This window comes from Pelobates fuscus, chromosome 2 (genome assembly GCF_036172605.1).
Source record: "Pelobates fuscus isolate aPelFus1 chromosome 2, aPelFus1.pri, whole genome shotgun sequence".
Taxonomy (NCBI): Eukaryota; Metazoa; Chordata; class Amphibia; order Anura; family Pelobatidae; genus Pelobates; species Pelobates fuscus.
This window is the reverse complement of record NC_086318.1, coordinates 385,800,688-385,815,286: the sequence shown is the minus strand read 5'-3', so window position 1 is coordinate 385,815,286 and position 14,599 is coordinate 385,800,688. Positions and strand designations below refer to the sequence as shown.

The 14,599-nt window shown below is 41.6% G+C and overlaps 1 protein-coding gene across 2 annotated transcripts in view; it reads right to left on the bottom strand.

Annotated features, from left to right (window-relative positions):
* SUSD4 (sushi domain containing 4) overlaps positions 1 to 14,599 on the bottom strand; it is a 239,144-nt gene that overhangs the window by 49,343 nt on the left and 175,202 nt on the right. For both annotated transcript variants that reach the window (XM_063441423.1, XM_063441422.1), the window contains exon 5: positions 12,297 to 12,485. In XM_063441423.1, coding sequence (XP_063297493.1) covers positions 12,297 to 12,485 — 189 coding nt within the window. The remainder of the gene's footprint in view (positions 1 to 12,296; positions 12,486 to 14,599) is intronic.

Sequence of the window (14,599 nt, the reverse complement as noted above, 5' to 3'; positions counted from 1 at the left end):
AAATAAATAAATAAAATATTGAAACAAAATTTAATATAAATTATATATGCATATGTAATTTCATTCTAACTGTATTTTGTTATTAATATATATATATCGGTAACAAAATACACTTAGAATGACATTCTATATATATCTATATATATATATATATATATATATATATAAAATACAAATAACCGCAAATATATATATATATAGATAAATACATATAATTACATAAAAGATTACATTAGTATACAAGTAGAATTTAAATACCTATAAATGCATATATATTAAAATTCTACATGTGTATTTAAATAATCTTTTAACGTAATTATGTGATTTGATTAATTAAAATTTGATTTACATGCCTGACAACACAGGGAGAAAGTGCAGAGAATTTAATTTGCAAGCACTATATTTGACCCTGTAACTCTCCAAGACACCATAAAACCTGTACATAGGGGGTACTGTTTTACTCGGGAGACTTCGCTGAACTCAAATATTCGTGTTTCAAACTGGTAAATTGTATTACAACGATGATATTTTAAGTAAAAGTGACGTTTTTTGCATTTTTTTACAAGCGAACTGCACTTTTATGGTCTATATTATTGTTGTAATGTGTTTTACTGTTTTAAAACACTAATATTTGTGTTTAGTGAAGTCTCCCGAGAATAACAGTACCCCCCATGTACAGGTTTTATGGTGTTTTGGAAAGTTAGAGAGTCACATATAAGGCTTGCATTTCATTTTTTTCACATTGAAATTTGCCAGATTGGTTATGTTGCCTTTGAGAGCGTATGGTAGCCCAGGAATGAGAATTACCCCCATGATGGCATACCATTTGCAAAAGTAGACAACCCGAGGTATTGCAAGTGGGGTATGTCCAGTCTTTCTTAGTAGCCACTTAGTCACAAACACTGGCCAAATATTCGTTTTTTGCTTTTTTCACACAAAAACAAATATGAACGCTAACTTTGGCCAGTGTTTGTGACTAAGTGGCTACTAAAAAAGACTAAACATACCCCACTTTCAATACCTTGGCTTGTCTACTTTTTCAAATGGTATGCCATTATGGGGGTAATTCTCATTCCTGGGCTACCACACCGTCTCAAAGGTAACATTACCAATCTGGCAAATTTCAATTTGAAAATGTAATGTTCTATATTTGACCCTGTAACTTTCCAAAACAACATAAAACCTGTTAATGGGGGGTACTGTTGTACTCGTGAGACATCGCTGATTACAAATATGTGCAATTTTTTTGCAGTAAAACCACAGTAAAACAGTATTATGACATTCACAGTTAAAATGTCAGACGGAAATGCAAATTTAAAAAAAATTCTTATTTTCTCACATTTTTTTTACTTTTATTCATAATAAATGATGTTCCATATATGAATAGTTAATGATAGATTAAAGCCCTGTTTCTCCTGAACAAAATGATATATAATAAGTGTGGGTGCATATAATTTGAAAGAGGGGAACTACGGGTGAACAGACATATAGCGCAAATTCCAGTTTTTGTTTACGTTTTGTTTTGATCAGAACGTGCACTATTGACTCCGTCCTGAAGGGGTTAATACCATATGTAAAAGAGAACCCACATCTCGCTTGGAATGCTGTCAGAGTGCGCAGTCTTGGAGACCAGGAACAGTGTGCTATAGCTACCAGTAGGTGGCAATGTGCCATAGTTTCATTTAAACCTTTTTGCTTCCTATTGGTGTGCAAGATGGTGTTTTATACAAGGTAAGAGCGTGCATTGCTAGCTTACAGGGAAAAATAACAACTTAATGTAATAAGCAGCCAAATATACAATAGAGGGAAGGAAGTCTGCAAATTACAGTCAGTGGTAGAAATAGCATCAAATTCCTTGTATTGTAAAGTTTAGTCATTTGCAGAGGACAACCAACACTATTAAAGGAACATGCCAACCACCATAACCACTACATCACTGTAGTGGTTATCACCCCCAATGTAAGTAGTCAGGCCATTTACTAATGATAATTCTTGTCATGAATTTGTTTCAAATCAATATTAAAGGGACACTATACGCACCCAGACCACTTCAGCTCATTGAACTGGTCTGGGTGCTGTATCCCAGGTCCTTTAAACCTGAAATGGTAATTATTGCAGTTATTGATAAACTGCAATAATTGCCTTGGAGGGTTAACTCCACCTATACTGGCTGTCTACCAGACAGCCACAAAAGGGACTTCCGGGTGGTTAGGCAACTTTTGGTTGCCTGACACTGGACGTTCTCACACTATGCATGAGGACAAACAGCGTCATCCAAAACCCCATAGAAAAGCGCTATATAATGCTTTCCTATGGGGGAAGTCCTAGTGTGAGTGATGCGCTTGCGCTTTGGGTCCCCCGCCAAAACTCAGCCTGGATATTAGCACTGAAATCAGGTAAGTGACAGAAAAGGTTTTTAATCCCTTCTGCACCACAGGGGAGCTGTAGTGCAACTTTGTTTTCCTAGCACTATAGTTTCCCTTTAAGATATCCAACTGCATGCATGTCAATGCATTTATATCTGTGCATCTGTATGTGTTAGTGTGGGTCTGTGTATCTGCATGTGTGTCAGTGGGTGTACCTGTGGTTCTTTGTATCTGTCTTTGTGTGTCTGTGTATCCGCATGTCTGTACCTGTGTATTTGTATGTGTGGCAGTGTTTTCATCTCCATGTGTGTCTGTATGTGCCTGTGTGGCAGTGTATATGTATATGTGCATACATCTCAGAATTCAAACACCAACACAACATGCAAATACTGCATTCAAATGTCAACACTACACACAGACACACCCCTACATTCAAAGGCAAACACTACACATAACTAAACCACTGCTTTCAAATGGCAATAGTCCATAAAAACACACAGCACATACACCCCTACATTCACAAACACACACACACATACTCCATACAAACACATGCTTACATTCAAATGCGCAAACACTGCTCAGTGCTAATTACTAGACTGCCAGAATGGGCAAATGATAGATCCCCGCCGTGCAAAGCATTGTGGAAGCTGTACGACATCTGGGGATCTAACTTTGGCTATTCTTGCGAATGGGGAAGGGAAAAAAACATTCTTGCACCAGGGCCCTCTCTTCTTTAGTTCCGCCACCGTACAGGATGGAGTAAAGGATGTGTGGTTTTGATGTAAGCCAAGCTGAGTCTACAGTAGTGGCCTCAGATCTGAAGGGGTTAAATATCTTGACTTTCTTGTTCAATTGTAGCTTTCTGTCCAAAAGCACATGCCCACATAACATTAACTTAATCTAAACTTGTTCCTATTTTAAAGTATGAAAACCCTTGCTGTTTTTTTACCATGTTAGTCTTTGCTTACTAAGGTCTAACTGTGATCACAGTTGCTTCGCACGATCAATGAAACTCTTCCCTGAACCTGGTGCTATTCCATTTTTACACTAACAGTAGAGTACTGCAGTACTTTCCACTCGGCTTGAAATGGCCGAGACCGTGTGCCAGGGTTCTCAGCTGCTGGATGCTAATGAGCAGCACATTTTGTCAAAATATTCAGCAAATAAATGTAATATTACTGAAACATCTGAGACCTTGTGTGCGCACAGATTCTAATCTACCAAGATACATCACTGGCACATTCCCATCGATGTATGCTTGTCTCCCCTCCAAATCAATTCTCCTTTTTTTATTTTTTATTTTATTTTTTTACGGTTTCTAGTCTGCCAAAAAGAGCATTAAAGAGCACTGTCACTTCCCAGGAATTTTAATATGTTTTCTTATCCGCTATATTTAGCCAATACATGTTTTAGAGTTCTGACAAATAAAATGAAATATGGAAATCAACAGTTTTTTTTTAACCCCGTCCTCCAACTGGGTGCCCTCATCTTGGCTCACTGTCAGTCGTTGTTATAAATATTTCCCTTATCTGACATTGAACATAATTTAGAGGAACAGGAAAAACAGAAACTTTTTTTGTTGTTGTTCTTCTGCTCGTTTGAAGACACATATCCAAAGGTTGCTAAAGAAAGTGAATGCTATTATGCATTTAGGCAAATTAGGCCACATTGAAAAAACTCACTTGAAGTGATACTCTAAGCAGAAAACAACTTTATTTTTGCAGACCTAGCCAAACTTACCCTGGCTGTGACCACAGCCTCCATGAAAAAAAAAGGTTTCATTTTTGTAGCACAGTGTGTTTACTTTAGAAGTTTGTTAAACTTTAATCACACACAGGTGGCTGTTGCAGGCTCTAGGATGTTATTGATAGATCAGGATATAAGAAAGTCTAAAATAAATACAAGGCAGGTTAACACATTTAGCCTCTTTTTAAGGAAGTGCATAGGAAGGCTGTGAGAGTCACATCCAAGGAAGGTATGCCGGGAAGATGCATAAACAAAAGTGAATTGAGCAGTCAGACTACAGGGGCATGACCTACACATCAAAATCACAATATTAACCCCTTAAGGACACTTAAGGAAATATTTCGTCATGATTCCCTTTTATTCAAGAAGATGTGTCCTTAAGGAGTTAAGCTAAAGTTGTTTTTACGTTCAGAGTGTTCTTTTAACCCCTTCACAAAGCATGACGGAAAATTTCCGTCAGTTACTAAAGTTAACCCCAGATCACCGCGATCGTGGGGTTAACGCTGCTCCGGCACTGAAGCAGACCAAGAGTGCCCGATCAGATTTTTTGCAAGCCATACGGCTATTAACTACAACTCATAATTTTAGAAAATGAAGCCCAGATTGTAATATAGCTGTTTGGAAAAATTATCCATCTCCGCTCTTGTCACAGTTTAGCTAGTTTAGCCTCAAATTTTACAATCTGGATTTAATTCAGTTATGGATTTTAGTGAATAAACGTGTCATTTCAATGGATATATTTATTTAAGCCCATGTCTCAATCAGGGTGAAATATTTTAATTAAATCAGCTGTGGCATAGCATTTAACCACAAATTGCTGTCAACATTTGTGAGATCCAGCAGGTTTAACCCCTTAAGGACCAGACTTCTGGAATAAAAGGGAATCATGACATGTCACACATGTCATGTGTCCTTAAGGGGTTAAAGAAATTCAAAGACACTTAACCTGTACGTCAGCTGTCACTAGGTTAAAAGGGATAACGGTGTTACAAATAAGTTCTGAAATATATTACATAATGCGGATGACTTATCAAAGTTTTCTGTTATAAAAAGTGGTGCAAATATTTAAAAAGGGAGGAATCACCAATGGAATGTGCCTGCATGTTCCTCTGGTTTCTATGGTGATTGCAAAAACCTTTACTACTTTAGACATTTTTTTTAAACAGAACACTTTGATAATCTCCTCTAATGTTCCCATAGATATATACCAGAACAGAAGGATTTACCATAATCAAACGGACTTTGCCTCGGACAATGCATAAAATAGATAACAATTGTCTAAACCCATATAGTCTGCAATGGCATCAGGAAAGCACTTAAATATGCTTTTTTTTTTTTTTTTTAATTTGTAGATGAAAATTCTGCAGTGTGGCCTGTTTTTCTTCTGATTGAAGGGTTGTGAGTATCATTCATGTTAACTTAATTACTGAAAATGTTTTCCGTTTCAATAATTCGTTCATCTTTTTTTTAAACATGATTACATCGAGGTCATCAAAAATGTTATTTACTCCACCATATAACATCAACTACCTAATGTAGCATAGTGCAGTACATACATATATGATTTAAAAAAATCTAACTGAATCTTACAGAAAACAAAAAATCTACATATGTTTTAGTTTACTTAAGCTTTGCGTTAATGGTGCAATATATATATATATGTTAAAAGGCCTGAACTTGTGGAGGCCTGAATTTGTGGGAGGAGTAAGTCCCCTACTTAAACTCCCAGCCCCTAATCACCTCTGCCTTTCAGCTGATTGTTTTGTCCCCATAGCAACCAGCACTTCCTGTCCAGCTTCCCTCCAGAATTTTTTCCTGTTTCCAGCAGTCAGACGTCCTGACCAGTCCTCTGTCCGTTTGAGGCCTTCCACTCGGTTCCCGGTCAAGGTACCCGGTCACGAGACCGGCACGTTCACGTAAGTTAGGCGTAGGAAATAGCGCCCCGCTATTTCCCGCCGTTCGGGCCTAAAAACGTAGGGGTAGGCTCCCTCTATCATATTCGTACAAATACACGCTTTTTTAACCGATTTCAGTGTTCACGCCAAAACAGACGAACACTCGGCACTTTATCACTGCTTTTACATATTCGTACGGAAACTACCTAATCTATTATTATTTATATACACAGTAATATTATTACGGGCATTCTCTTATTTCCGTTTGGTCACCCAGGACCAATCTATTTCGTACGATTAAAACACAAACACCTTGCTCTAAATCCATATTCGGCTAGTTCTTATTCAAATAGGCTACAGTATGCACTAAGTTCTATTTCACGAATTCTACTTTTCTTTACGTATATTCCCTGTTCGGTCATATTGCTACTGATACCTTTTTTTTGTCAGTTTGGGGATATAATTAGCTTGTTTAAAAATCTGCCTTGTGATTTTCTTTCTATGTTAACCAGTTAATTTGTTTTACTACTTTTTAAAATATCCACGTCTATCATAAACGTACGGTTTCTATACACTGTGGCAGGATGGCCAGGCTCGTCACAAACTTCAAATGCAACAGTCAGGATAAAATAGTACTGCAGTTTGTCACTTTCCACAATATATACAAGGTTGTGCTCTCCCACAAAATAAAACAAAAAGAAAATAAATCCTACTCCAACTTGGAGACTTACTAAACAGTATTACTAACTATCCAACTGGCCAGCTAATCTAGTTCCCAGTTTTAAACAAAATGAAATACAGCACTTTAAGCAGGTTTCACACAGTACCTTTGTCTCAGGCTTAACTGCCTCCTCTCTCCCAGCTGTTAGACTCTCTGATGTCTTCAGAGGCTAACCTTTTAAAACCCTAGTGCTGGTTAATTACATTCACCTGGTATATAACATTCAAGGGGTGACTCCCACCAATTAACCCCATCATGCTGGGAATAGAGAGCACTTATACTAATAAATACTGTTTATAAACACAATATCCGGCACATAAACGTCTGTACTATTCATTTTCCATATAATCACGCTGTCACATATTTTTGGCTTTACAGACTGCATCGGTTTCTCGCTTTTTCTGTGCTAAAGTTGTTTATTTCAAGGTCTTTTATTACAGGAACAGGTATTGTATTTGATCACTTTGCATTATAAAGCCATAGGCCTAAAATGTTTACATATTGGGTTTTATTACTTACCTCCACACCTGTCGTTAACTATGGAATTTTTCTTCGGTTAACCCTTAGCTCCAGTATTATTCTAGGCTTCCCCCGGTTCTACACAGTTAAACCGTTTCGCATAACGTAATTTCTTTATGTCAAACCAAGGTATAGTTCACAACTCGTTTGTTACTACACCTCATATAAAACCTATCACGGTCTCAAGTTCATTACTACTTTTCCACAGGCTTACGCCCACGGTACGTTAATTCTTTACTATTATTTCTACTCAGACATACGGTCATACAGCCATCAGGCTCCGGTAAACACCAAAACCTGACCCGGTACTCAGCCATACCTTCAGGTACTTACGTCTATACCCAAATACGTCCAATCGGCACCCCAAGGCCTCATCCAGCCTTCTCACAAATATCTATTTCAGCCCAGTCACACACTTAAACCTTCCAGATCCCTCAATGCAGGATCTCACGTTGCGCTCCTAACAAACAACCTACTCCCAATTCAAATCATACGCCACCACGATACGCATAAATACGTCAATATCTGTCTTAAAGCCTCAGGACTCTTCCTCAAGGACAGCATAAGACGAGACTTACCACACTTATTACCACCAGAAGGTTCCAGATACCATTCGCAAGAAGTCAAGGTTAGTATCTACACAACATTCCAGTCCTCTCACCTTATCCTTAAATATACAATCGAACTGGCTACAGGGTCTAGGCTAATGCCTTAGCGCACCCTATCAGAAAACCCGTCCCAGCGAGGCCTTCCATCCCCCCCCACCTCAACACGGAGGTACGGCCCCACGCCCAAATCATAGTTACAAGCCTCGCATGCCCTACTACAGGGCGCTAGTCAGGGCCTCACCTGTCACGGCCACACGTTTTGATTTCTCTCTACTGTCACCGAGAGGCCAACATCCCGCCACCACGTCTGTGGCAACTACGTCATAAGCCAAATCATAGGTAGAGCCTCTCACCGCCACTTGGCATTAGCAGGGCCTCACCTATCCAAACATTCAACAGTTAAGTTTTTCGCTTTGGCATCTAGCATTACAGTCCAGTTCTTCCATATACACCACCCCACATACCCCGCCTACTTACCTTACGCCCCTTCTAATATATCTTTCACATAATCATTCCTTTTAGAATGTCCCAAGAACCTATTCCAACCAAAGAATTGACAGAAGAAACTCCATTCAAGCCTACCAGACCCGGGTCTCCAGGCGAATCACTCACTCTTTCAACCCCCACGTCCTTGAGAGCATGGACTATTCCCATAATTACGGCCGAGCTTAGGCTCAGGGGAATCCCCTTTCCGGCCACAGCTAGGAAGGCTGAACTTTATAGGCTACTTACTCACCAAGCCCCCGAGCCCAGGCCAGGGACTAGCTCTCAAGGACAACCACCAAGCAACAGCACGGCCACCCAGGATACCCTGGCAGAGATCTTGGCCAATCTACAGACCCTCAATAGCAGGCTATCTAAGGTGGAAAGCGCCATCTCCTCCCCAGGTACTACCACGGTAGTCCCAGTCGCTTTCAAGGCTGTACCTACTATACCAACATGCCCTCCTATACTCCCCCCTCCAGCACCGGGCACAGCCATTACACCATTTGAGTCACCAGCACACTCCGTCCCTGACTCTATCAGGAAAGATATCCTAGACGGGAAGGATGTGTGTCTGGTGTCCTTGCTCATAGCCTCACAGGATGTACTTGAGAACAAGGCATTCAATTACGGTGATATCTCTGTGGTGCTCAAGACAAGGGATCCCAGGCTTAATCATCTGGTGGATTATCTCACCACAGGGTTCACTAAAGGGTTTCTCACGGGTATTGTAGCCATTCCCCCAGGTACACTAGAATGCCCTAATCTCCAGTCAGCACGTTTAGACCCAGTCTCCATAGACACTCTCATTGCCTCTGAAATCAACGGTTTCATGATCGGCCCCTTCACCTCTTCACCATTCTCCTCCTGGCGCACTAACCCCATTGGTATTGCTATTCACAAATATTCCAAAAAAAACAAACAAAAAAAAAAAAAGTCTAATTATTGATTTATCGGCACCGCACTCCTCTTTTGTTCCAAGCATAAACGCACTCCTCTTTTGTTCCAAGCATAAACGCACTCATTCCAGCAGACGAATTCTCACTTCAGTACGTAACCATCGACGACGCCATACAGTCCATCATATCATCTGGTAATCGACCCTGGCTTAGCAAAACGGACATCACAAACGCGTTTAAATTACTACCCATGCACCCCTCACTCTGGCACTTACACGGTGTTAAATGGCGAGGGAAATATTACTTCTCTACACGACTCACTTTCGGTTCTCGAAGCAGCCCCAAACTGTTCGACATTTTCGCAGAGTCACTATGCTGGCTGCTTCTGAACGTCACCAGGTGTCACTCCGTTATCCACTACCTCGACGACTTTTTACTAATAGAGCCAGGGTCACCTTCACCCACAGCAATCAGAAGCACTACTGCACTATTTTCCACACTTGGAGTCCCTTTGTCCACAGCCAAAACTATAGGCCCCACAACTATATTGACCTTTCTGGGGATAGAACTGGACTCGGTTAACCTCAGAGCTAGCCTCCCCCACGACAAACTGTCACGTTTGAGAGGGGAGATGACTTGTTCCTGCGGAATGATGTTTGCACTAGAAAATAACTTCAGTCCCTTCTCGGATCCCTGAACTTTGCGATGCGCATCATTCCGCAGGGAAGGTCTTTCATATCCAGACTCCTTTGCCTGCTGCACGGAGTTCCGGACTCTGGCACAGTTTCTTTGGACCCCCACGCCAAGGCTGACTTAGCTATGTGGGGGAAGTTTTTGAAGGACTGGAATGGAATCTCCATGTTTATTCCCCCTCTCTCCACCTCTTCACCTATCATCCACACAGACGCAGCAGCCAATACCGGTTTTGCAGCCATTTTTGGGAACCACTGGTTCAGGGGCCATTGGCCCACTGATTCGGATGCCTTGCCAGGATTCAGAGAGACCTCAGCACTATTTGAAATTTATCCCATTGTGGCGGCCGCACACACCTGGGGTCATCTCTGGTCTGGCAAGGCAGTCAAATGCTACTCTGATAACTCGGCAGCTTGCGAAATCGTGAACAAAGGGCGATCATCTTCCCTGACCATCATGCGGCTGATTCGCAAGCTGACCTGGTTGGCAGCATCCGGCCAGTTTCACTTAGTTTGTTTTCACATCCCGGGTATTCACAACACGGCCGCTGACGCTCTTTCTCGTTCTCAATTTCAGGCATTTTCTCAGGCACTCCCAACGGCTCACCTACAACCATCCAGGACACCACGGTTCCACGATCTAATCCTGGATTAAGCACACTCTTGAACCACGCTAGAGCACTCACTCACCAAGCATTATCACCAAACACGGCTATCACTTACAATAGGGCTCTTAATATATTTAATAAATTCACAGCAGAGTTCGGATTACAAGATGACTTCTCTATTCAAACCATGGTGTCTTTTGCCTCTTTTTTCCACCTACACCTTAAACTATCTCACAACACCATTAAACTATATCTCACGGGGGTCCAGCACCACAGCCTCACCTTTTTTTTCCTAACAACACACCTTTCCTGTCTTCATACCCCGTCAAAAAGGTTTTGAAAGGAATATCAAAGGTTTCACATCCACTCTCTACCATTAGATTACCTATAGATGGGCCTATCTTCAGGTCACTTAGCAATCTCCTTGACACAGCCCCATTCGACATCGGCACAAATACGGTGATCAAATCTGCTTTATATCTTGCTTTCTACGGTTTTCTCAGACCTAGAGAGTTCACCGTAATTTGTCAAGGAGATACGAAGCTAAGACTTAAAATATCACACCTCACTAAAATAGAGGATCACTACCAACTTTCGATCCCTACAACGAAAACCAACCGGTCACTACACCCTACTATAATTCCTCTCTTCCCTACTGATAATGCCTGGTGTCCGGTAAAAGTACTAGACCACCTACGGTCAACTCTGCACGGTCACCTACTGGACTCTCCGCTCTTAACACTACAAGGGCACCCGTTAACCACAGCAAAATTGATGGTTCATATCAGAATTCTGTTATCTAAGCTCGGACACAACCCGATTGCATTCTCTAGGCACTCCTTCCGTATAGGAGCAGCCTCTAGCACTAACACACCGGTCCATATCATCAAGAGACTGGGGCGGTGGAAATCCTCCATATATACTGCATATATTCCACAGCCGGAGAAAGAGCTTCGCCAAGCTTTCAGCAACTTGGTTTTGTAAAAAATGCAATAAAGTGTGTATTTCTCGAATTTATCTTTTTGCCCTCTTTTATTTACAGGCCCACTCGTACGTTGGTTTCGGCACACCACAACCAACTTTGCTCACAGTTACTATCCATTACGTATTTAAATTCCGAGCACAAGTTAAAAGGCCTGAACTTGTGGAGGCCTGAATTTGTGGGAGGAGTAAGTCCCCTACTTAAACTCCCAGCCCCTAATCACCTCTGCCTTTCAGCTGATTGTTCCCACCCACCTACACCCTGTTATAATTACATTCTCCTTGGTGGGCCCTCTTTTATTTACAGGCCCACTCGTACGTTGGTTTCGGCACACCACAACCAACTTTGCTCACAGTTACTATCCATTACGTATTTAAATTCCGAGCACAAATATATTATATATTAAAATGTATAATATACAAATTTATTGTTATGGGAACCTATAGATATATGGGTAACATTTTTTATAAAGCTATGTTTACTCATTTGAATGTTGTTGCATAGAATATTCTATTCAGTTAGATGTGCATAAGGCTATTATGCGATTATCTGCTCTGTTATATATTGATGTGCACCTGCATATTTGAGAAGTTACATAAAACAAATATACATATGTGGGACAATGTACAACAAGCAATTATGGGAAGCATAGGTTTGCATGGTGACTGCTCCACTAACATACTGCATCCTAGAATTACCATGCATCCCAGAAATAACATCCCAAGTGCGTAGCTAAAAGATGGACCTGTTTTATGAAATGGACAATAGACTTACCTTCCACATCGAGGCACCTTGGAGGCTCATCTGACCAGATGAGGTTATACATGCATTCTAGATACTCTGCACCCTCCAGCTTGTGTCCCGGAAAGCACTGGTAAAACACCACCCTTCCCACCGGAAACAACGAGTCAAACTCAGAGATATTGACGTAACTGTGAGGAAGAACCAACGGCCTCAGGCAACCTGCAAAGACAGGACATTGACACCAAAAACAGACTTATTCAAGGATGAAAAGCAGACGTTGCACACAGGAAATCCTATATCATTCTTGTTAACTTAACCAAAAATATATACTAACTGTACACACCTACTTTTTTATTCATCGACCAATAAAAAAAAAAAAGTACTGTATTTTTTCTAATATTTCATTTGATGACCACATGGGGCAGTCTATAAAATTTCTACTTAGGGGAACATGGGCTGGAGATTTAGTATTGACCAGACAATTTTGGGTGAGCAACAAGAGCTTGGACATTTTTTAAATTCTCTTATTTAGCTTGATATGATGCAGAACAATGTATTTTGCTCATATTTTAAAATTTTTCTTGGTTGAAGGATTCTGCAGGGCTTGTGATACTTATGACCTATTATGTGTGTCCCAGATTCGTCCTCTTGTATGTTATGACTTACGTCTTGTTTGATTTATTTTTCAAGTAGAAATGGTTCTCAGGGCCAGCCTGTCATTTAATTCTTTATAACAGACATCATTACATTGGTAGAATAATTTGCATCCAACATGAATCAGAATAGACAAGCTATCTTCAGTGGTTGCACATGGCTGTGAATTCAATGTTTCTGCTGTTCCTATCGTTGCATTGCAGTATTTTACATATTTCACATACACTATCGATTCCAATAAAAAATGCATCGTATACCATAGTTCATCATACTATTTAAGGGACACTATAACCATATATGCTTCTTGCATAGATTCCGTAGGCTACAGTGCAAGGAGTTCCCTCTTGACTGCTGACCCAATAGTCTACCCGTTACCCCCAGTAACGACATGACACCTGAGTATTGGATAAGGGCAACGGCCACAGCTTTATTTTCAACTTTTAAACACAGCCAGCTTTTTACCACCTGTCAGCCAGATAAAGCGAGTCTTTCCAGAGTTCGTACAGCCTGCCTTCTGCCATCAGCCCTAGCAGGCTGCAACTCCCCAAAGCCTTATCTTGTGCATTACTTGCACTGGCCAGTAACTTCACCACCATAATGCCTGCCCTCATTCCCATTTTCCGGCATCGCGCCCCTCGCAGACAGCGCCCGCTCTATTCCTGCTTGAAGACCCACATTAAAAATGTCTGAACCAATTTGATTAAGGTGCACTCCGTCTACCCTCATCAAGTTGCGATTGTCCCCCTCCAGCTCCACATGCCGAACCGACACACCACCAAGTCGACGCACAAACCGAGAAACTGCTCCATTCCAGGCCCTTGGCATGTGGCAAGGCCTTCAGCATAGACTGGGAACAATCTCGGACCATATCAACGTACATTCCAAGAATAGAGCCAAACACCGGGCCAGGTCGTGCTTGACCGAGTGCACCAAATCCACCGTTCTAACTCTACCTAAATCATTACCCCATGCATGTATAAGGATTGTGACAGCTCCGGACACGAACCTGCTAAGGGCAACGCACTCTGGATAAACTTTCTTCCAGGACAAACCCCGAATACTCCTCCAACGAACCCTTGCTAATTCCGCTGAAATCCCCAGGTTCCGTCCGTAGGACTCTGCCCGCCTAGCGGCCCCATATATGAACAAGTGTCCTAATATCCACACATAGCGGGGCGCACACCCCAAAACAAATTATAACAATTGATATCTCCTGGATGACCATCTACCTAATCGCTGCACACCGAACCCCCAAAACCCAGTACTACCAACCCGGGGCCACACGCCACTACCGGCCTGATCCGTCTTAGACCTGCAAATATGTAAGTCCACAGAAATATCCGACCAACGCACATCTGACAACAATAGAGGGGAAACCGCCCGACGATTGGGGGCGACGAGCTCCCCCACCGGGAAAGCACCAAAGAAACACAGGAGGAATGCAACTTGAAATAACTGACTCTCACTACCCGAACCGCAGACACTAGGCAACGCTCCCATCAACCGCCACAGCAAATCCACAGAAATCGGCCGACATTGGTCCAGACGCCGCCGACTCCTCCAACTCCGCAGAACCCGTTGCAAGCAAAACTCCTTCGTAATGTCTCGCCATCCCAAAAAGTGAAACAGGAACGAAAGAGCAGACAACGCTTTTTCAGCCGCTGCATATGAGTGACCCT